Below are 25420 nucleotides of genomic sequence, written 5' to 3'. Positions count from 1 at the left end.
GGAATTTTCATTTTCAGACGAAATAACATCGTTATACAGAAATGACGGGTTCTAGAAAAAATCCGCGGCAATTTTTTAATTTACCATACAAAACTGCTTTGGAAAATGTTCTTTAACCATGGTTCTTTTTTTTTCTTCGAAACAATAAATAATTTCTAAGACCACACTGTATATGACAAAACATAAAAAAGATATTTCGGTCAAGACATCTGCTCGACCGTCCTCAGCGCACAAGGAATCAAAAATATAAGGATAAAAGTCCTAAGGACAAAATAAAAGCAAAACACCAAATTAAAATAGGCCTTCTCCAAGCAACGTTGAGAGGGTAACTAAATAATAAAATCAAACATTGAATAGCTCTTCAAACCTGGGAAGTCATTTTGGGTAAAGCTTTTTTGAACGCTAATCGCTTACCAGGTATAGTATTGTCAAAAATTTGATGTGAAATAGTAGTTTGTGAACAAAATTATATGGAAGAATGGAATTTTATAAGTTCACTATAAATGGGACTTATGTCCCGTATAAATGGGGTAAATTCAACCGGTATCTCTATAAAGACGCTAGTAAATCAATGGGATGTTACTTACAGAATAAAATATTTTTAAGATAGTTCAGTTCTGGGACTATGTGAGCTTCAGAACATTTTTTTAGCACTCGATCAACTAAGGATATAATCACTGCTCTTTTTATAAAGGGGGGTGGTTGAAAGAAAAGGGCAAATACCTATTGTTATGCGTAGGCTATCGTTATGCGTTTCTATAAATCAAAAATCCAAGAGTGAGAGGCTTTTTGAGAATTAAAACGTTTAGAAAGGTAGTTTATTATTATTTTTTAACTTTAAGGTGAACTGAAGATAAGAGTCTAACGTGTGTCAAAAAGGTGTTAAGTTACATCTCTCCCTGCTCCTACACAGGAATAATGTCAACTACAAACCATCCGCAAAAGTAGTGCTTCAAAGTAAAAGAATTCAGAGCAGAAGTTTCGAAAGTCCTTTTTAAGAGCCGAAACTTATTAGAGGGCATCCATCCTTCCTCTCATTCCCTTTCTGATATCCCCCCCCCCAAAAAAAAGTGCCCATGCTGTGGGATAAAACTTTTTGAGATTACCATTTTGTTCAAATTAGTCTAAAGGTTGAATGGACATGCCTTCTGGAATGACATGAACAACCCTCCCTTGTGAGGAGGGCTGTAAATCTATGCAGTTTGTCAATTGTTTACTCATTGGTACGGGATCACTACGTGGATCACTACGTGGATCACAGTACTGATCACTACGTGGATCAATAGCAACAATTGCATTTATTATTATTGGTGGTGGTTTTATTTGTTTTTAGTTTAGTGTTTTTTCTTTTTATCTTGTGCTGAGGACGCCTAGTGTAGATACAGGAGAAATATCCGCGGTATTTTAGTCTTTCATCTCTTTTCTCTCTAGTGGCTGCAGTCTCGTTTGAGGTTGCTTTTTTTGTTGAGTTTTATCTTTCTTTGTTGTTTGTTGTCATGGCTGGCCAGTTCGTCTTAAGAACTTTCATATTTAAGATTGTAATAGTATGTGTGTCAAGATAACTTCAGTCCTGACGAAACAACAAGCAACAGTAATGTTTATGAATGTAAATCTTATGTTAAATTAACTAGATAGTTACATAATGAATAAAGTAGCTGGAAATACTTCTTATAAAATTTCCTTCTTGGCCCCCCAAAACTTCCTAAAAGTTTCCAATAGACTTGTCTAGCCGTTCTTGAGATGCTACGGATTCTCCATTTGACTAACTTGGGGCCTTGTCGTGTATTTCGATTTACATCACTGCTTCACCGATTCTAAAACTTGAAAGTATTTTTTTATTTCCGAAAAATACACTCATAGTTTTCCGTGTTCTATTTTCTATTTGTTTAAATTCTGTTTTAAGATTCCATACGCTTTATAGTTTTATTTAATGAAATCTTCACTTAATAATAAATGAAGCGAACTTAAAGCAAAACTATACATAAGTATGAATAGAATAGAACTATAAATAATATAATTCAGAAATTAGGAATACAACATACTACTGAAAGAATGGAATGTGAATATGCTGATTTTGGGAATGAACCTGTTATTTCAATTGATTACATTAATGAAATTGTTGACATTTTGCTCCTAATTGTTTTGGTGCTATTACAAGTAATATGAAAGGGGAGAAGGCTACGGTTTTGAAAGGTTTCATTCCTGTTTTGAACTGATATATTTTGGTTTTGAAAGCTCCTAATAAAAAGGGAAATTATAACTTTGGTGTTGAGGTTAAAAAGTGAACAGAGGTCTATGGTTTTATGCCTTATATAATTTGGCTAACCACCCATTTTAAAATTTGATTTACATCGGGAACTCGTGAAAATGTGGGGAATTGAGTAGAAACTGGAGCTGAAATCTTGAAAGGTGAAAGTTTCCGTTGATGGTCCATTGACTGTATGCACACAACTGGTGCCCCAGGGTTTCCTAAATCATTTGCAGTTATTTGATTATTTTTTTTTTTACTGCAGTTTAATTAACTCCACTAACTTCATTCAAATTCCAGTTAGTCCCATTTCTGAACTTTTGACGCGTAATTCTATTTAAGATTCTTTCCTGAACTTAGAGGTGTTTTTAACGGAAGCTGCTTAAAATACCTTAAAAGACCAATAAAATACCTAAAATAAAGTTCTTTTTAACTATTTAAGGAGAGCGGTCGTGCAATATTTACTCAAAAGTATCTGCATGTATGTATCTACCTCCTCCTCCTTCCCGCGTTGCAGCAAAGGACCGTAGCTGCAAATGGAAACATTGAATTTTTCAACTTGATATTAATTTTACTTCAAATGAAACAACATCTAATTGAAACAAAATACCGAAACCTTACTTTGATATTATTTTTGAAAAATAGAAATCGGCCAGTTGCGGTGAAGGTTACGAAAAGTGCTTTTCCAAGAAAAATAAGAAAAATAGCTTTTCTTTTTTAGGTAGAAGAAAGAGCTAGTAATATTACAGTCAACTCTTCCGGTGTTTATAGTACTGTTTGTGTTGAACTTGATTTGGACGGTCTTGCTGTTAATGCTATATTGCAGTCACAACAGATACACGAACTGGAAGGTAATTCAATTATTGGTATCTTTTTGACTGACTGACTTTTAAAACATTCCTATCATCTGTGTAGTTCTGACTGTAAATATTAGCTTCAAAATTGAATAAACTTTGATTGAGACCAATAACCAAGATTTTTTTTTTTTTTACTGTTTTGCAGATTTATCATCCAAAGAAGAATATAAATATTTAATTCATGAAAAGAGTGATTATAACGCTACTGAACGACCATCATACATTTAAAACCGAGCAGTACAGACAATTTAAACACTAATTGTTATGTGTCAATATCGTAATATTTCAGTTTGAGAGGAGGAATAATTACTAATAATTATATGCAGGGAATTGCTATTATGCAGCAATGTGAAAGTATGTCAGTATTCTACAGGTATAAGATTTATCCTTCCTCTAAACCAGTTTAGAACAACTCTTTGACAGAGTTGAGGTACAGAGGTACCTGAGGTTCTGAGGTAACCCGTTGCATCCTCATGCAATGGGTCATGCAACGGGCATTGACACAGTACTTAGAAATCACTGTGTCAATTGGTTTAAGGATTGCTATTTTGCCTGCAACCCCTTGAAAGTCAGAGTATTTTTTTTTTTCTTATTTGGTAGGCTAAGCAATAGAACAATTATTATCAGAAGGGCTAGTTAGAATTATAACTCTAAATTTTCAGTAGCTTTTTATCAACTGGCCGTATGGCCATAGGACATTCAATATTATATATTGTTATTAAACTCATTAATTTAAATGTGTATCTCTTAGAGTTCTAATCGGAAGTTTTTCCATTGATTTAATCGAAGTTTTCTTGTGATTTTTTCAGCTACGCGGGTGGAGGGGGGTGGGTTTTTGTTCGAAAATTTCAAGACTGAGTTTTCAGCACATCTTTGTATGTACCCAAATAATCGCCTGATTTCCTCTTTTCTTTAATCAGCCCCCCTTCTTGAGGTTCCCCCTTCCTATAATTAACTCCTGTCAGGTCTCAGGGTTTCTAACTTAGCCAAAGCTCATCGTGTCGCCTATAACTACATTTGTTCAGTAATGATAGCTAAAGCTATATTTGTTGAATTGTATGATGGATCTTTACGTATCATAATAGACATAGTAGAAATAGTTAATTATAAAACACAAATATATTCTATCAATTCGAAAATAAATTGTTTTTAGATTCTGTCCTTCTAGTATTTGCTTTGTGCATATTCACCATGAGGTTTATCGACTACAGGGTAGTTTAGAACCGGTTGTGATCGTTAATTCAGCTTTAACTTATAAAGGATCTTAATCATTTTAACTGGTTTCAGGTACTAGTTCTAGCACAGCATTTGATTCTGGGCCCCAGGCATCCTTGGAAGAGATGCTTGGTGGTGCTGTAATAACAAATATTGGGTATGACGAAACAGCTCAGTGTGCTGCTGCCTTCAGGATCTTGAAAACACTCGTTGCATCCTGGGTTAGAGATGTCTCTGTTCACCGGAATGTGTTTGCGGATTTTCAGATTGTACATTTCTATAGATGGCTTAGGTCTCCAGCAGCTCTTCTTTATGATCCAGCCTTGAGAAAGTCTTTGCAAAGCTTAATGAAGAAACTTTTCGTTCAGGTTAGTTTTTTCCCACAGAAACTTAACCGAAAACTATAACTTAAGACTTTTACTTGATATTAACTTAAGATGAATTACACGCTCCTCAACCGAATTTGGCTCTCAAGAATTCCCTAACTGTCTTCTGTAATTCACTCCGGTATTTTGTTTGAGTGTGGGCGATTCGCACCAATGGTGTATTACATTTGCCATTCACTTTTGGGCTATTTGAATCAGAAAGTTCGAAAGAATCCCAAAACGTGCATTTTGGGGTGACATAATCTTTAAAAGCCCAAGGGCAAGAACGCCAGATTATGCCAACCGTACATTCAAAAGACGGGTGGAGATGTTACACCGGGTTGAAGTCATAGTTATAAACGATTTTCAGTCTGCAGTACTGAAGGGCCCAAAGTAAGATCCTTGAACTCATGTCCTTTCTAACTTCCCAACACCCACCAAACAAAAGTTTGCACATAAAGTTGTGCTGTTCCGATACCCCTTTTATGGTCTACGTTCGTTTGGAGATCATTTAGAAGACGTTTCCAATTGATTAAATGTCATTAATTAAAAATCATTTATCCCAATATATGACTGTCCAAAATAAAAGTACATTTAATTCATATTTCACAAAAAAAGACGTTTGATTTTCGTCCAAATTGATATTCAAGTGTTTTCAAGCCCACTGATTCATAATCTATGACTAGTAATGGTATATGATCAAATACCGTAAGTGGACATGCCTTGGGCACGTAATTGGCATGCCCAAAACTCGACTAACAAAGGTCATCCTCCAGAGGCAGCCACTTGGTATAGAAGAAAAAGACGCCATAAAAACACCATACGACGCAACTCATAGAAGGCAATGGTCTGAAACTTCTTGATAAAAGTCTTCTTAGCTGTAGGTACCTGTCTTCCGCATGTCAAGCGAATCTAACGATTTGCGTTCAAGTAAACTCTCTCTCAGCTTTATACCGCTTTGTATCGGTACGATTGTACCGTGTTAAGTACGATTACCCCCTGTGGAAGGAGAAAAAAATAAGTAAAGGGAAGACGCAACAAGAAAGACAAAGAATTTGTTATTATCTGAGAGAGTGCATTGGAAAGTTGATCAAAGGGTTATCTGACGCAGTGAATGCAATGGTATAATTTTTTGGGAGATTTTTTTTTTTTTGCCTTCTGTCTTTTGTTGTGTTTTTCTTGTATAGAACATGTTCAATGAAGCCGACATCAATGCGCTAATTTCTTTTTGTCGCGTCTCTATAACCGCACTGTTCTTCTTTAACACCTTTGTATGCATTATCTCATAGTCTACTAAGTATCATCATCCTAAGCTATCATGCTAACTATCATCATCATTTGTTTTCTACCGAAATCATCCTAATTACTGCATTCACTCGTTTCACCTTTCATATTAATTGTTTAATGAAAATTTTATCTGGCATTTTCCTGTCATCAATAATCATATTCATTATTCTTGGTTTCATGGATCCGCCATGTATAGTTAGTTTCTTTTATCCGCCATGTTTGCAAAACTTGTTTTATGAATGCCTGAAGCTGTGTTATTTTGAATTATTTCAAAACCATCTTAAACTTCGCACTAAATAAATTATTCCTTAACATTTAATTAATAAGACTAACTAACTCGCCATTGTCTGTATTAAATTTTCAGCTGTGCCACAACCTAGCTTAATCTGAAAATGCTCTGCCCGTTTATCCTTTACATTTTTTATCGCTAATTTAGGCCTCGTTCCTATGTTAACTAGGACTAGTCTAGACTGACTACTTTTCCTCCGTATCTTAACATTTCTATAGAATTTCTTACTGTTTCTCGGTCTGGCTTTATCTATCAGGCCCTCTGCATTTTTAACCCCTAGCCTCCATTTTCTATCTCCAAACTTCAGACTATAAAGCCTTCTCTGCTTGCCTCTTATTTCACAAGATCTGTCACTCAGGAACTCCTTACACAAACATGCTCCTCTTCTACCAGGCTTCAGGTTGTTTTTTTCTTTTTATTATTCCTACCTGTTTTTTAAAATTTTCTCCCCCAAGCATCGTCTTCTAATTCACGAACTACTGGCATAAACTACTGTTATCATCCTTTAGATTATCAAGTTCTAATCCCTCCAGTGTTGTATCCAGTTGTTTTAGTGGCCAAATTCAGTTTTGGCTGCAGATAGATTATTGCATCAACACAATTGTAGCAATCTATTACTACTGCTGTTTTCTTTTCATGCATACAGTTGACTGTATATTTCTATGGGGTTGAAATTTAGAAATCCTTTTGCTTTCTAGGTGATTGCTGAATTTAAGCGGCTTGGAGCTCAAATTGTTCATGCAGATTTCAGCCGCATTTTGTTATGTACAAGAAAGCGGCATGTTGATGAGGCCTTGTCTCAAATAGATTTCATTGTGAACAGCATTAGGAAGAAAGAACTTTTCCATGGATTGCAATTTACATTCCAACATTCTTGGGAATACTTGATGTGGTGTGACCCAGTGAGTTGTCAGCCCGTTATAATGACATAAAGATTATTAATTTTTTTTTTTTTGGTATATTTATTCATGCATCCCAGTAAAATGTTATACAAGCTTTTGACGCTTGGCTGGGCCCAGAATGGTTAGTATAATGAACCTGTAAGAGATATAAAAGTTAACTAAGCCTTCTTACTCTTGTTTTACTTATGAAATGAAAAAAAAATATGAACAGCTTTAGCAAGTGGTCGTGCTTAAATTGACGTCAATATGCTATTATATCGATTGAAAAAATTTCAAAGTAGTTTTATTCATTTATCATTTACCAACATATTTTAAAATAGATTGTCGTATAAATAGATAAAAAATTTACAGCATAAGTTCTTATTATGAATTTCCAAGAAGTAATAACACCTTACAGTTTTATAGTAACAAAGTGGGTTATTTATGAAAATACTTCTCTTCCACGGTCCTATTCAATATCCTAGCTAGTACCTCGTCTAAGTTAGTTTTTTAAGACTTGACAAATATATGTTGTTTACTTTTCAACTATCTTCATTTATTAAATTTGTTTTCTTCTTCCTCTGAATTTCTGTCTTTCCCCTCATTTTCCACTTCACTTCTCGTTTTATTCTTTTATCCTTTATGTTATGTACTAATTTTTCTTCTTCTCTCTTTTTCTCGTATTTGTATCTTGTTCTTTAGTTGAATGAGTGGTGTTTCCTGGTAATTCTTTTTTTCTCTTTACACTTATATATTAAATTGTATATATTACGTTTCTGTTATCTTATATTTGTCTACGTATTTTGCTATTGTTTTCCTTGCTTGAGTTGAAATTATTTGGTTTTTAGAATTTGTCCAATAAACATAAACTGTTTTTAGGCAAATTATGCAGGGATTAAAGGCAAATTACCCAATGAGAATGATGAGTCAGAAGGTCTAACATATACAGAAAACGAAGAAGATGTTGGACCTGAAGTAGAACTTCAATGGGGGCTAATGAACGCTCTTCCTGAGCAAGGAGGAGTCAAAAACCATTTTGAAATTACAGTTGCAGGATATATATCTGCAATCCATAATAAACTAGTCACTGGTGATGGTTCAATGGCTCCGGGTTGTACTCCAGTCAGACGAAGACCGAGTCAAGGCCCAAAAACGGTCAATGCTAGTCCTGAAAGTTTGGCTGAATTCTGCAAAGAATTGATACAAAATGATCTTTCTCAGAGGCTTTTTCTGTGAGTTGTTGTTGTTTTGTTAATATAGCTATTAGTAATGTCACGCATATATTATAATTTTCGGCCCTCTCCGAGTTCATTACCTGCAAAAACCTAATTAGAAAGTAAAGTGTATACCTGGAAATAGTTTCCACGTTGTCGTCATTCATAATTCTTTCTTTAAATATTAGAAATTGCTTTTTCTTGGTAAGATATGAAATATTCTAATGCTGGTAGACAAGTCTTGATGTTTTAAATTTTGAACCTGGCGTTAGGTTTTACGGGAAAAAAAATCCTTCAATGACGGTCTATTTAGGTGTATGTATGTATGTATTGTATGTATTTATCTATAACCCATCGTACAAAAAGAAAAATTGATGGAGTACAATTAAAAAAAAGAAAAAAAAAAGAATTAACACTGAAAAACAACAACAAACATTAGTACTAGACATTAAAATGATATTTTGCTCTTGATGGCCAGTTTGATTACTTTGACCGTTAAGCGCACATTGCTTTGCACATTGATCAGACAGGTTATATTTTCTCTTGAGGTATGTAATAAGGGTCCATGGGGGGGGGGGGGAGTCGCAGGAGAAACTTAGCATATGTAGAAAATACACGCTTAATTCTAAGACGATCAGATTGACTAAATATTCGGTAAAATGGCAATAATTACAGAAGATTTGGCATGACTACACTATCATAAGCCTTTGCAAGAAGAGCTCTATTTAAATGAAATTTTGGACTTATTATCGTGCCATATGAACGACGGATTGTGTCCTCCATATTTTCTAACAATAGGAATTTAGTTTTCTAAAGATTCTTACCAACTGGTAGACCAAAATATTCCACCTTATCAGAAGGCTTAAATTCAGTGCCATTACAAATCAATAGCTAAATTATCCCGTTTAGTCGTACCTAACACATTTTGTTGCATATAGGGACAGACCAATTTCACTGTAATTTTTGGAAATTTCACAAAAACAATTTTCCAACCTGCCAGTGGTCCTGCTAATATTAAAAACATCATCTGCAGAACAATGTGTCGATAAATCAATACCTTTTTTAAACGCAATAGGAAGAGAGTTGGCAATGAGCCGGCAGTGTTGCGTTATCAAACAGTTCGTGGTAACGAACTGTAGTAAGGAGCGACCCGGCTCAATAGAAACGAAACTCCAAAAGACGGAATTTCGATGCTAAAAGATATATCAAAAGAATCGGATTTTTATGCTTATTATAAATATATACTTTTCATCAAATTTAGTCTTTATCATCAAAAGTTACGAGCCTGAGAAAATTTGCCTTATTTTGGAAAATAGAGAGTAACACCCCCTAAAAGTCATAGGATCTTAACGAAAATCACATCATCGCATTCAGCGTATCAGAGAACCCTATAGAACAAATTTCAAGGTCCAGTCTACAAAAATGTGGAATTTCGTATTTTTTTGCCGGAAGACAAATCACGGCTGCGTGTTTATTTGTTTGTTTGTTTTTTCCAGGGGTCATCGTATCGACCAAGTGGTCCTAGAATGTTGCAAGAGGGCTCATTCTAACGGAAATGAAAAGTTCTAGTGCCCTTTTTAAGTAACCAAAAAAATTGGAGGGCGCCTAGGCCCCCTCCCACGCTCATTTTTTCCCAAAGTCAACGGATCAAAATTTTGAGATAGCCATTTTGTTCCGCATAGTCGAAAACCATAATAACTATGTCTTTGGGGATGACTTACCCCCCACAGTCCCTGGGGGAAGGGCTGCAAGTTACAAACTTTGACCAATGTTTACATACAGTAATGGTTACTGGGAAGTGTACCGACGTTATCAGGGGGATTTTTTGGTTTGGATGTGGGGTTCAGGGGAGGAAACTATATGGGAGGATCTTTCCTTGGAGGAATATTTCATGGGGGAAGAGAAATTCAATGAAAAGGGCGCAGGATTTTCTAGCATTACAATTAAAAAAAAACAAAAAACAATGAAAATATAAACATGAAAAAGTTTTTTCAATTGAAAGTAAGGAGAAGCATTAAAACTTAAAACGAACAGAGATTATTACGCATATGTATAAGCATATGTACATAATCAAAATATATAATATATATATAATCAAAAATAGCATATCATATATATAATCAAAAATATAAGAATATAAAAGTTTGTTACGTAAGTTAATTCTTAAGTTACGTATATTTTTACTAATAAAAACGTTCGTTAAAAATTAAAAGATCTAGTTGCCTTTTTTAAGTAACCGAAAAATTAGAGGGCAACTAGGTCTCCTTCCCCACCCCTTATTTCTCAAAATCGTCATTAATTCAAAAGAACTAATATGCAAATTTCATTTTAACAATTTATGTACGGAGAGCCAAAATCAGACATGCATTAATTCAAAAACTTTCAGAAATTAAATAAAAAAAACAAGTTTTTTGAAATGAAAGTAAGGAGCGACATTAAAATTTAAAACGAACAGAAATTACTCCGTATATGAAAGGGGCTTTTCCTCCTCGACACCCCGCTCCTTACGTTAAAGTTTGATTCTTTCTCGCAACTCTACTTTCTAAAGCAATAAAAAACTTTAGCGTAAAGAGCGGGGTGTCGAGGAGGAAAAGCCCCTTTCATATACCGAGTAATTTCTGTTCGTTTTAAGTTTTAATGTCGCTCCTTACTTTCATTTCAAAAAACTTGTTTTTTTTTATTTAATTATATACTGAGTGACATAATCGAGCCCTGTTTAATCCCAATACTAATTAGTATTTCATTTGTCAAAATATCATTCCCAGGAATCTTTATTAAAGCTGTCATATGGCGGCAGTGGTTTTATTAGGGGGGGGGGGGTAGTTGCCTCTCCAATAATTTGGAATAAATCTATAATTTATTAATAAGCTTTACAACTATTGCTCGTTTTAAGTGTCAAATTTGCTCTTTACTTTGAGCAGAAATTTGTTTTTCATTAAACTATGCTCGTTTTTAACATAAGTAAAACGAGAAAAATAGGGGTCCATTACACATTATAATATTTTCCGCGTTAATATTCTTCCAAATATACTGCCATTGAAACCTACCTACCTTATCATCAATTAAAAATGTTAGCCTAGTCTTTGGCAAAAGTGAAAAATGTTCTATCCTTCCTGTTTCGCCACATTTGCTCAGGTTAGGTTAACCTAACCTGATGTTTATGGTGTTTATGGTGATGTTATGATGTTTATGTTTATGGTTCAAGATTAGATTCTTTCGTTTTAAAACTTTCAAAAGTGGATATGAATACACCCTCTATATCTGCAAATAAGAAAGAAAAAGAAACATTGAAGAATTAAAAGATAGATATACAGTGAATATAATTTCCTGAATGAAAAAGAAATCATTGAAAAATAAATTAAGACTTGGTGCTTTTTATAATGATATTTGTACCGTAACTAAATAGATCAAGTCGGTTGTAGTTTGGTCATAGAATTTGGTTGATGAAGATACGCTCCGGGAATCATTTAATTGTTTTAATTTAGTACTTCAAATATTTAAATCAAAACTCCAATTTAGGTGCAAATCCTTATTTGTAATCGAAACGCCCAAAAAGCGCGGATAACGTCCAATACCGTACATTGCGGATTCACATACTAACCCATAAATGTAGAATTGCCTATATTATAATACCATGCTGACTTCTTGCTGTTTTCACTTTTCTAAATATTTCTTTTAACTAGCTGCAAAAACTTCAAAAAAAGAATTGACATAAATGTGCTAAGAATTATGACTGAAACTATTCGCATTTCACGTAACGCCAGCGCTACTTGTGGGACATCTATCTCTGCATCAGCATGCTTTACGAAATGTCTGCTGAGAATAGAATAAAGTGAATCTAAACAAAATATGTATATATATCCAGCCAATTTAGAAATTTTGAGCACATATAAGCGGTACTAATCCATTCTATTTTTCTATTGTTATCAGTTTTATCATGCAGCAGTAGGAGCACGAGCTTTACTTTTGAAGAGAATTATAGACATAAAAAGGATATTCAGTGTAACCTCCTCCGGAAATGTACGCCCCTATACCCTGATTTACATGAGAAAAGCTTTTGTGTAATTTATATAGAATTCGCTTTTCTAAACACAGAAACAAAGGAGGAGGTAATTTAAAAGCTCTAGGAGCCAATTTTCCCTTCCAATTGTCATCCTTGGCAATCTTTGATTAATTTAAGTTTTCTGCTGCAGCGATACCAAGAATTCTTCAGTTTTCTAAATATTATTTGTTAAACAATGCCCAACGTATAAGTTAATAATTCTAACTTTGTTTTTCAAATACTTTCAAATTTGAAATACGGTTGCTATTTAAATGTGAGGAATATGTTGCAATATAATGTTGTAGTCCTATGCTGGCGCAGTGGATTTGACCTTAGCTTGGTAATACGGGACCCAGAGATCGAATCACGCTGCAGGAATGCACGGCAGGGCCGACGCAGGGACCTTAGTAGTCAAGAAGCGTCGTTAATTCTTAAATAAATAATAAATATAATGTTGCGCACTCTATGTCAATAGTTTGGCTTATCCTGTATCATTACTTACACAGCACTGTTGCGCTGTCTATGATTTTTGTTTCGGCTTTATGTGGTGTGCTGATATCAATGCTATTTATTAATATAATTCAGTGAACCAACAAACCAATCAATTTGATAAAAAATTATAAATAATATTTTAACAAATCACGTATATTAAAAGTTTAGTACAACAAATTAAATCTTACAGAGTCAAAATCTATTCAAAATTACGAGCAAACAAATAGCGCGATACCCAGGACTATTAGAATAGAGCTTGGTTCAATTATGGGATTGTGGATCCTCTGCTGAGCGTAGGGTTTGGGGGAAGTAGAGATGGAATATGTACTGCAGCATTAGTAGTGAGTCTGACTGAAAAAAGCCGAGTATATACGACATTTACCTTCCCCCACTCGATAGCTTATTTATGCTATACCACTGTCGTCTGCAACAGCTCATTGCTGACAATTTTAGTAAAGGCCAAGCACCAATACTTATATTTATGATTGTTTATTGCCTTTCATGTATTGTGTAATGTTTTTAAGTTCACCCAGTAGCGTCTTTGTTAAATAGTTAATTTTCTTCACTACCGCTTGAATAGCACCTACACTGATAGCACTCCTTTTGCTCCCCCCCCCCTAATAAAAATACTGTAGCTACGCCCTTGCATGGCGGTACATGTATATAATAGACCTAATTAGATATGGCTATACTCCACGGTTCAAAAGCTCATTCATTGCTTGCGGATGCAATACCGAGTTAAATGCTTTGCTAACACTATAATTTCCAAGGGTTAGGGTCCCATCACGTTCGCCATATTTTTTATATTCGCGATATTTTGTCTCAGTAAAATATTTGGAGATATTTTTTTACGATAAAACATCGAAGAAACGAAGAAAAAAAATTTAAGAAACAAAATAATAACACAACAGGTGGATTTTCAGCCAGTAAGCACAACGAAAAGATAAAGTCTATATTTTGGCAAAGACTTCCACCACGCCGTGCTTAGCGCAAAAAAAAATCTTTTGAAATTAACCACACAGAAAGAACAACACGGTATTTTTTGTTATTTTGCTTCTTAATAAATTTGTGTCGTTTTTTTTTTATCATATGTTGTGTATAGCCAATAATTTCTCAGAATAGTATATTACCTTTTCAATAACTTAATTTAAAAAATGTCGCGTGTCCTTCATAATTTTAGGAAATACTAACAAAAAAACTCATATTTTGTCCAATAACTTTGAATTCATTCTATTCGGTAAATTTATTCTGTAATATTGTCTAATAATTTAATTTAATTATCATTAATTTATTCTTTTTTTAGAATTTATTCTCTTTTTAGGTAAGTTTATTCTATAATTTTATTCTATAATTCGGTGAATTTATTCTATAATATCAGGAACTTTATCCGAGGCAGATATGTAAGTCGTACTCTTCTGAGAACGACATCGATTTACATCAATTTTTTCAAATAAATTTCGTCTGTGACTTTCCAGTTTGGAATTTTTATTCGGGAATATCGTTGTGTTTTTGTAGATATAGCGCTGTAGACTTTTTAAATTTGAAATATTGTCGAATCGTATAGAACTTATCCTGCGGTAGCATAATGTATTGATGCTCTGCTGTGTAATACAGGGCCCAGGGATGGATCTGTGCTGCAGCAAAGTTGGGCGACAGGCTTGCTAAAAAAGACCCAGCAATTAAACGAGGTATTGACCCAGCTATTCGACGCCTTATGTGCTAGCAGCAGATCTGGAAGATCTTTATCCTTATCAACCTTATCAAGTTTTTTATCCTTATCAACTTTATAATGTTTCCTCGTTTACCAAAACAGAAAATTTATGGTGAAAATATTTCCGGTAATGATATAGGAAATCCTAGTTTCAAAGTACCAATTTCTATTGTCTTTTTAATTTTCAATTTGTCAATTTCATTTTATTTATTTTTCAAAACTTTTGCTGTTGCTGTCTATCGGTGTTTTAATCGCTTAATGCTGTTAAAAGGAAGGGAGGAGTTGCAAATTCTTCCGTATAGGATTTTGCTGGGGAGAAATCCAAATATTCTCTCTTGTGATTAGTGGTTTGCAGCTTGGATAAGCTAAAAGATACTCTGGAACCAAAGTACATTTAGGTATTAAATTGAAGTTTATGTCACTGTAGACGTTGATGGTGGCAATAATTTCAACTTTTTTCTTCACAATTGATGAAATTAGCTTGTATATTTCTTGTTTATGTTCTATTCGCAGGATAGTTCAGAAGCTTCACAAAAAGTTTCCTCATATTCCAGTAAACCTTGAAAATTTTCCCAAACTCGTTGGAGTCCAGACAGAATCTCTCAGTCCAGCGTTGGAGTTTGTTAAGGCCGTTATAAAGGTACTGTAAAAGTTTGATGAAAAGGCTTAGATTTTTTTTTATCTTTCTTGCCTATATAACTGGTTTATACGTAATGCATCAGCGCGTCCGATGAACATAGTGATTTTTAAAAAGATGGTTTTAATTTTGTTGCTCAAAATTTGTGTTTCCCTGCCGTGACATATCACGCCCCATCCCTTTACCATCAGGCTAACACTTGGCTGTCACGGCTGTGGTTTTTCTTAATACTCACTGTGATTCATGCGTGACGAATGCAGCGTAAGCACAAAATTGTTCACAATGCATAGATTGTCATATCTGCTAAATTGAATATTTTTTGACATTTTGAATTTTGAACTTAATTTCTTTTTTAACGGGTTTGTTAAAATACATCAGTGTAAGTGGATAACCGTCATGGCGCATGAACTTCTATCAAAATTGGATAGAATTTCGTGCAAAACGCGAAAATGTCCGGTTTGTGCTAAAAACAGGCTCCATAAACTCAGGAAAACGATTATTTATCTCGCTTATTTCATACATATAATGATGCAGCTGTCAGGACTATTTCTCTTGGTGAACCTTCGTCTGAATTATCTCCTTTATTGGAGAGTCGTTATTTTTCAGCGCGGTATAATCGTAGAATGTCTCTATTACAATTTTAAGCTACTTTTCCAATTTCGTATAAACTTCTACAAGAATATTTTTATAAAAATTTCCTTGAGGTTTTTTTTTCAGTCTGCTAAGGAAATTTAAAACTAGTTAAATTTTTGGCTAATGCTTTTATATATGTTTTGCAGCTCATTATGTTAAAAGCAATGCATCCTTGGGTACATGTTGTACAGAGTCAACATACAGTGTTGTAATGTGTTTTTTTTCCTCCTGCTATTTCCTAAATCCATGTAGTGACAAGTGTGACAAATAGCTTTTTTGAAGCTCATCGCCCGACAAGCCAATTTTTGATTGTCCTGTATCTAATATACGTAGCATAAAATGAGCGAATTTGGCAAGAAAAAAATTACTCGCTGGTGAGGGATTCCCCATTCTAACCAATATATATATATATATATATATATATATATATATATATATATATATATATATATATATATATATATATATATATATATATATATATATATATAAAAAATATATATATATATATATATATATATTATATATATATATATATATATATATATATATATAAATTCAAAATTAATTAACCAAAGGTGTACCTTAATCCTGATTCTGTAGTCTTTACCCTTTGCCTTTCTGTTTCGATAGTTTGCTTATTCTCTTCATTTCTCTTTCTCCATAAATCATATGAAAAGCTGTACTTCCTAAGGGCGAAAGGCGGGGGGGGGGGTCAAAACACCTTAAGCTCGTGTCCACATCTCTGAAACAAATATCTCAGTATTTTCATTCTTTCAATCTTTTTTTTTTTTCGCTTGGAAAAGTTAAAAGCTACAATCTATGATTTAAGTCAGTCTATCATTTAGGACGGAACGAAGACAATACATCCTAAATTGTAGCGATTAGTGACAATTAGGCTGGTTGAATTACTCACTTTAGTCACTTTCTACAAAAACAGCAACTAAGAAATACAATATGTAATGGAAATTCCTTGTTAAATAGGTTTTATCCCTTGATTCTTCAATTGAAGAAGAAGTAGTCAAATTAAGAAGAAACTTGCTGCGACTAGTAGGTGTTGGCGAATTCTCACCTCAGGCCGAATGGAAAGATTATAGTGCTTCATTCGTTCTACCGGAAGTAATTTGCATCCATTGCAACCATTGCAGAGACATTGATCTTATTCGGGATCCAAATAATGAGCTCGACGATCGCGGCATGTAAGTTTTTTTTAATTATATGTAATAAAAAACAATAGTTATATATTAACTGATATTGTATAAAGGGGAGAAGGTGGGTTTTCTGAAATTTCTATATCTCATGATTTGTCAAATGTTTCATATTAGGCCCGCTATTAAACCGTCTCCACCCCCTAAACTCTTGGCTGTGTATTTCTATGATTATTGTCTTTTCTTTTCGCTCTTTTTTTTTCTTTTCGTTTGAGGAGACAGATTTTTATATCTTCGGTGCTGCTTAAAAGGCTACAATGGCTTGTTGAGAAACGTTTTTAGCCTAAAAGGGGCTTGATTAAGTCATACTGCATATTGGCGGATTGAAAGTATCTTCTTCAAAATTGGTCCTTCCTTTTCGTCGAGGAGGGAGGGTCACTTAGTTCTCCCTCTGAAGAGTGAGGTTCTCATTCGAATTAAATTAATGTACATGTTTGTGCATAGGGCCCCTTCTTTTGTGTTCCCCCATTACCTTTTTTTTCACTAGCAGTAACAAAGAGAAATTTCATTAATTTTGAACCTTTAGATCTGTCTGTCATGAGAGAGGAAAAAGTGAAGATTGAACATATTTGACTGGAGGAGGAGTGCGCGCAGCTGTATCGGTCTCAGTTGGCCTGCAACTGCGATGTGTTGCTAGTAGCAGAAGTATCTTGCTTATTAAGGATCACCCATAGAGCTTGAGAATGTATTGTGCTGCGATCAAATTTCATATGATGTAATTTTCAAAAAAAAGAAAATATGTGTCATTTTCCGACCGCCGTAGCTCATTTGGCTCAGCTGAGCCACTCAGAAGCCAAATTGACACCACTCTGACAATGGCTGAAGTTTTAGAATGAAAATATATCTTTGGCTCATTACTTTATACAATCCCAATGATATTTACTAAATACAAGTATTAATAGCACAAAATGGCTTTTATCTTACATTTTTGTAGATTTGGTCAAATCACCCTCTGAAGTGTTCAATTACTATTATTAGTTTTCTCTTTTTTGTTTTAGAATGTCTTGGAAATGTCCCTTGTGCAAGAATTCTTATGATACTGCAGAAATTGAAATGTATTTAGTAGACATCGTTCAGAGAAAGACTATGGCATTCACTTTGCAAGACTTGTCCTGCACGAAATGTCACGAGGTGAATAATTATCTTTCTTTTAATGAAGTATGTCCTTGAGAGACTTCTAGTTTTCAGGAAGGTATACAATTATCAATTATGTGAAAATATTATATTTTAGAAAAAAAAGATCCCAACTTGTCACTATTAAATTTATTTTATAACAGTTATCTTTCAAGGAAAGGTTCTTTAGTGACCCCGCTGAACCTTCTCACTATTGTGCGTAGATATTTTCCTTAAGAGAAAAGAAATAAAAAAAAATCTTACCAGTTTTACTTTTAAAATGTTACCCATACATATACTCGGAAATGTTCCAGTCTTTAGTTAAAAAATCTGGAGCGGGCTATTTAGGTGCTTTGAACAAATTTTACTTATGTAAAATAAAGGAGTTTTACTTATCTTAAAAAAATTAAACAATGCGTTTCAAATGAAGTGACTATGTATAACAAGTGAAAGATCTCAAATGCGAGCGCGTCGGGGGATGTATTTTCATACCCACTGAAGATGATAGCATAGAACACTGTTTCAGACTCGCGGGTTTCTTTGTCAAAGCAAGTACTACATTTATGTTACGTATATTTCATCCATGGTATTTTTTTTTTTTTTTTTTTGTATTTTGCCCACTTCTCAAAGAAATTTAAAACTGTACTGGTCTGAAAAAAGGAATTTCGTCGTGGAGTAAAAACTTTTTGTTTCAGTTTTCACGCTATTTTTGTGAAATCAAGGGAACGTGTAAGTTATATATATATATATATATATATATATATATATATATATATATATATATATATATATATATATATATATATATATATATATATATATATATATATATATATAATTATATAATAATAATAATAATATAGTGCAATAAAAAGGCTTTTGCCTCTATAAAAATTTACTTTCACTAGAACACTTGTCAATACTATTCTTGAAAGAGTTAGTGGAGTCAGCCATAACCACTTCTTGGGGGAGGTTGCTCCATTCCTTGACTACTCGGTTTCAGGAGGCCCACCTTCCAGCTTCTTTATAGGAAGCGTTTTGTTTTAGTTTAAAGTTGTGTCCTCGCAGATTGTTTGTGTTGAAGAAGATTATTTCCTCTGGTCCAATCTTATTGCAGTACCTGGAACATAAATATACACACAAGTATTGTATATATATATATATACTAGCTGTTGGGGTGGCGCTTCGCGCCACCCCAACACCTAGTTGGTGGGGGCGCTTCGCGCCCCCCCCCCCCCCAAGCCCCCCCGCGCGCGTAAGTCGTTACGCGCCATATTAGTTACGCGCCATTGTAGTTGTGTCCCTATGTCCCACCTGTGAATATAGATAGATATATATATATATATATATATATATATATATATATATATATATATATATATATATATATATATATATATATATATATATATATGTTTTTAACTACGTAAAACTTGCGAATATACAACATTCTTTGCTGTCCCATTGTCTGTGCATATAAATAGATTGTCAGGTTTACCGACTCTTGAACATGCAACATATAATGGTCCATGGGAAAACAATCCGTATTCAGATCTATACCTCATGATTCTAATGATTGCCCTTGAGCTTTGTTGATGGTGATTGCTAATCGACCATTCCCTGAGTCGCCATCGTCATTTATATATCCCCCTGTGCACCCCGGCGTCCCCTTTGTAGTTATGTCCCTGTGTCCCGGTCGTCATTTATATTCCCTGTGTCCCGGTCGTCATTTGTGTCCCGGTGTTCTAGTCTGTGATTTCTCTTTGAGTGTCCCGGGCGTCATTTATATTCCTTGTGTCCCGGTGTCCCGGTCGTCATTTATATCCCCCTGTGCCCCCCGGCGTCCCCATTGTAGTTGTGTCCCTGTGTCCCGGTCGTCATTTATATTCCCTGTGTCCCGGTCGTCATTTGTATCCCGGTGTCCCGGTCTGTATATACATTCGTTTTTTAGTTTTGTTTTTCTCCTTTATTTTTTTCCTTTTTTCTTTTTTTTCTTTTTTAGTTTATTTAGATTTTTAGATTTTTTAGTTTTTTTATTAGTTTTTAGTTTTTTTGTAGTTTTTACCATTTTTTTAGTTTTTTTAGTTTTTTTTTTACTTATGTCCTGGTCGTCATTTATACTCCCTGTGTCCCGGTCGTCATTTGTGTCTCGGTGCTTTGTTGATTGCTAATTTATATTATATTTATATTTATATTTTTTATATTTATTAATATTTTTTTAGTTTTCTTTTTCTCTTATTTTTCAGTTTTTTCCTTTTTTTTAGTTTTTTCTTTTTTAGTTTTTAGTTTTTTTTTGTTTTTTACCTTTTTTTAGTTTTTTTAGTTTTTTTAGTTTTTTAGCTTTTTTAGTTTTTTTATTAGTTTTTAGTTTTTTTTTAGTTTTTGCCTTTTTTTAGTTTTTTCAGTTTTTTTTTAGTTTTTAGTTTTTTACCTTTTTTTAGTTTTTTTTAGTTTTTTAGCTTTTTTAGTTTTTTTTCTTTTTAGTTTTTTTTGTAGTTTTTACCTTTTTTAGTTTTTTTTCTTCTTTTGTATTAGTGTGAAATAATTCAGACGTCATATGCGGACAAACACGACGTCACTCGACAGACAGACAGACAGACATAACCCACAAACAACTTATTTTTATATATATTTATTCATATTTTTTTAGTTTTCTTTTTCTCTTTTATTTTTCAGTTTTTTCCTTTTTTTTAGTTTTTTTCTTTTTTAGTTTTTAGTTTTTTTTAGTTTTTTACCTTTTTTTAGTTTTTTTTAGTTTTTTTAGTTTTTTAGCTTTTTTAGTTTTTTTATTAGTTTTTATTTTTTTTGTAGTTTTTGCCTTTTTTTATTTTTTTCAGTTTTTTTTTAGTTATTAGATTTTTACCTTTTTTTAGTTTTTTTTAGTTTTTTAGCTTTTTTAGTTTTTTTTCTTTTTAGTTTTTTTTGTAGTTTTTACCTTTTTTAGTTTTTTTCTTCTTTTGTATTAGTGTGAAATAATTCAGACGTCATATGCGAACAAACATGACGTCACCTGATCCACAGATCCACACACAGACAACTTATTTTTATATATATAGATATATATATATATATATATATATATATATATATATATACTAGCTGTTGGGGTGGCGCTTCGCGCCACCCCAACACCTAGTTGGTGGGGGCGCTTCGCGCCCCCCCCAAGCCCCCCCGCGCGCGTAAGTCGTTACGCGCCATAATAGTTACGCGCCATTGTAGTTGTGTCCCTATGTCCCACCTGTGAATATAGATATATATATATATATATGGTTTTAACTACGTAAAACTTGCGAATATACAACATTCTTTGCTGTCCCATTGTCTTTGCATATAAATAGATTGTCAGGTTATCCCCCTGTTTCCCCCGGTGTCCCCGTTGTAGTTGTGTCCCTGTGTCCCGGTCGTCATTTATATTCCCTGTGTCCCGGGTCCCGGTCATCATTTGTATCCCGGTGTCCCGGTCTGTATATACATTCGTTTTTTAGTTTTGTTTTTCTCCTTTATTTTTTTCCTTTTTTTTTCTTTTTTAGCTTATTTAGATTTTTAGATTTTTTAGTTTTTTTTATTAGTTTTTAGTTTTTATTTCTTTTTAGTTTTTTTGTCCCGGTCGTCATTTATATCCCCCTGTTTCCCCCGGTGTCCCCGTTGTAGTTGTGTCCCTGTGTCCCGGTCGTTATTTATATTCCCTGTGTCCCGGTCGTCATTTGTATCCCGGTGTACCGGTCTGTATATACATTCGTTTTTTAGTTTTGTTTTTCTCCTTTATTTTTTTCCTTTTTTTTTCTTTTTTAGTTTATTTAGATTTTTAGATTTTTTAGTTTTTTTATTAGTTTTTAGTTTTTTTTTCTTTTTAGTTTTTTTGTAGTTTTTACCTTCTTTTTAGTTTTGTTAATTTTTTTTTTTACTTGTGTCCTGGTCGTCATTTATACTCCCTGTGTCCCGGTGCTTTGTTGATTGCTAATCGAACATTCCTTTTGTCCTGGTCGCTTTCTCTTTGAGTGTCGTCATTTATTTTTTTCTTTTTTAGTTCTTTTAGTTTTTACCTTTTTTAGTTTTTTTTTAGTTTTTAGTTTTTTTAGTTTTTTACCTTTTTTTAGTTTTTTTAGTTTTTTAGCTTTTTTATTTTTTTTATTAGTTTTTAGTTTTTTTGTAGTTTTTGCCTTTTTTTTTAGTTTTTTGTCCTGGTCGCTTTCTCTTTGAGTGTCGTCATTTATTAGTTTTTTCCTTTTTTTTTTTAGTTTTTTATTGGTTTTTACCTTTATTTTAGCTTATTTTTCAGTTTTTTCCTTTTTTTTAGTTTTTTTTTATTTTTTATTTTTTTTAGTTTTTTACCTTTTTTTAGTTTTTTTAGTTTTTTTAGTTTTTTAGCTTTTTTACTTTTTTTATTAGTTTTTAGTTTTTTTTTGTAGTTTTTGCCTTTTTTTAGTTTTTTCAGTTTTTTTTTTAGTTTTTTATTGGTTTTTACCTTTATAGTTTTTTTAGTTTTTTAGCTTTTTTATTTTTTTTATTAGTTTTTAGTTTTTTTTGTAGTTTTTGCCTTTTTTTAGTTTTTTCAGTTTTGACGTCACCTAATCCAGTTTTTTCAGGTGACGTCACCTGACACATCCATCCACACATCCATCCACACATCCACAGACAGACAACATATTTTTATATATATAGATAGATATATATATATATATATATATATATATATATATATATATATACGAAGGGTGTTTTTTAAGTAAGGTCCGTTTGAACATGAGTACACTAAAAAAGATTGTTTCAAAAAGTAAATTTATTTTCAGAAAGTACATACTTTACCCTATTTTTCGGCATAGTTGCAAAGTTTTTAATGCCATTTTTACGTCGTCCTCATCATTGTAAAGGTTGCCACTTGACACCTGCACCAATAACAAAGGGTTCAATGCCATTTTTACGTCGTCGTCATCATTGTAAAGGTCGCCACTGAGGTGGCAACCGGTTGAACTGAAGACGAAACATGGGTTTTGAATATCACGCCCAAATAGAGGCAACAGAACATGGAATGGAAATACACACACTCCCCTGTAAAGTGGAAGGACAAACAGACTCTCTCCCAGCGGAAAATGTTCTGGCATAGGTATGGTGTTTTGTTAGTTGACTTCACGTGACGAACAACCACTAGCAATGCAGAAGCATACCGCCACACCCTCAGAAAGCTCCGCAGAGCGATAAAAAAAAAAGTGGCATGCTGACAAAGGGAGTTGTCCTCTTTCATGGCAATGCAAGACCTCACACTGCAGTTCAGGCCCGCAGTTTTGGCTGGGAAGTCTTAGACCAGCTACTGTGCAGTACTGATCTTGCGCCGAGTGATTACCATCCGTTTCTCCACCTCAAGCAACACCTCAGTGGCAACTTTTACATTTATTATGACAACGTAAAAACAGCATTGAAGTTTTGGCTATCGTAGCAGGTAGCATGTTCTTATGAAGAGGTCACTTTAAAATTAGTTGAGAGGTATTATAAGCGTTTGAACAAACTTGGCAACTATGCCGTCAAATACAGTATATATATATATATATATATATATATATATATATATATATATATATATATATATATATATATATAAATATATATATATATATATATATATATATATGTATATATATATAACTTAAATATTGAATTTTTTCAAAGTAAAATTTTATTCTTGCTTTCAATTTTATCTCATATTGTATTTTAGATTATGTCCATTATTGGTTAAATGATTATATGGTAGTCTTACTAAATTTTGAATTTATTTAGGTTAAGCGAGAGAATATGGCGTTAACTTGCAGCTGTGCTGGGAAGTACGAGCTAATGGTGTCAAGGCAAAATGTTAAGCATCTCCTTCTAACCTTGAAAAATATCTCGCAACATTTTCAATTGTCTTTGCTTGATGAGATCGTTTCTTGGTTCCTGAATGAAGATTGAGCTAATTCATATTTTGTAGTCCTTCTTTCTTCTTGCATTTTTCTTTTTTCTTATGTCGCAATTTTAATAAAATTGTTTTGTAGACTTCGGTTTGTACTTTAATCTTTCTTGTGATTTTGTTATCCATTTTGTGAATATGCTCGCTAGAAACATGGTACAAGATGTGGGTACGTAAGAAGAAAGAGAGGAACCTTTACACTTTTCTCCTTGGAAGCTCGTGGCTTCCCCGATCTTTTTATATCCACCAATTTTTTCGTTTTGATTTGCATTCTTTTTTCTCTCATTTCTTCTGTTTTGACAAATATGCCATCCACTGAGAAAAAATTCTGTCCGGTTACATATGCCGGTTGCTTTTTATGAGGGGAGGATCAAAATATCAACTGAACAGAACGCTTCAAAAATTATCAGTATGTGTTTAAAAGGTTTACTTAGGTATTTTCAACGAATTTCAGCTCAAATATCTTCAAAGGCAATCAGTAAAATGGATATACATGATTATCCACAGGCCAGAGATTATGTTAATAACGGAAAAAAAACATATGAAAAAAAAAAGAGAAGAAGAACCGAAACAGAAACAGGTTCGTAAAAAACGGGTGACCTGTACTTACTGTTCTGTTTTTTGAAAAAAAAGAAAGCAGCTGTTTTTTTTCATCTTCCTCTTTTCTAAGATGTTGCACCCTGTCATCTATACTGGGCGAGTTATACGCTGTAATTCCCAAGCTTGAATAAATAAACTACCTTGAAACCATCCCAAATCCACTAATTCATGTTATTTTGAATCAACTACACGTGCATACGATTCTAAAACCTATTAGAGGACCTGGACATAGCATGATTTCGTTCTCGCCACCTCAAAATGTTGAACACCGAAAATGAAATTAAAGGAACAAACTCTTTTTTTAAAATTAAATTAAAAAAAAATAAGTTTTTTAACTGAAAGTAATGAGCAACATTAAAACTCAAAACGAACAGAAATTATTCCGTATATGAAAGGGGCTGTCCCCTTCTTGACGCTTTGCCGAACTTTTAATTGCTTAACTTTTCGACTGTTTCGAAACAAATTTATATCGTAAAGTTTTATTGAATGTCTGTGGTTTTGTGGTTTGACTGAAGACGGGTAAAAAGACATGGAAGGGGGACTGGGTGGCCTTCTAATTACTTCAAACTCTTAAAAATGCGCACTGGAACAGTGTCCCATCTATATTTAGCGGCCAGAAAAATAAAAGAAAATAAATGACAGCCTCTTCACTGTTTACTTAGGTTCCCCTGTCTATGATATGGTTCCAGC

At 33.4% G+C, this 25420-nt stretch overlaps 1 protein-coding gene across 1 annotated transcript in view; it reads left to right on the top strand.

The window, feature by feature from the left end:
• Window positions 1-24216, top strand: part of LOC136032005 (DNA polymerase epsilon catalytic subunit A-like) — a 118551-nt gene extending 94335 nt beyond the window's left edge. Inside the window, 8 exon segments of the mRNA XM_065712072.1 lie at window positions 2970-3099; window positions 4393-4688; window positions 6960-7163; window positions 8022-8374; window positions 15115-15241; window positions 16856-17070; window positions 18078-18210; window positions 23965-24216. Coding sequence (XP_065568144.1) covers window positions 2970-3099; window positions 4393-4688; window positions 6960-7163; window positions 8022-8374; window positions 15115-15241; window positions 16856-17070; window positions 18078-18210; window positions 23965-24132 — 1626 coding nt within the window. The 3' untranslated portion in view covers window positions 24133-24216.
• The last annotated feature ends 1204 nt before the right edge of the window (window positions 24217-25420 follow it).

The sequence above is a fragment of the Artemia franciscana genome, chromosome 10, assembly GCF_032884065.1.
Source record: "Artemia franciscana chromosome 10, ASM3288406v1, whole genome shotgun sequence".
Taxonomy (NCBI): Eukaryota; Metazoa; Arthropoda; class Branchiopoda; order Anostraca; family Artemiidae; genus Artemia; species Artemia franciscana.
Note: the sequence above shows the minus strand (reverse complement) of the source record. Positions and strands in the feature narration are given on the sequence as shown.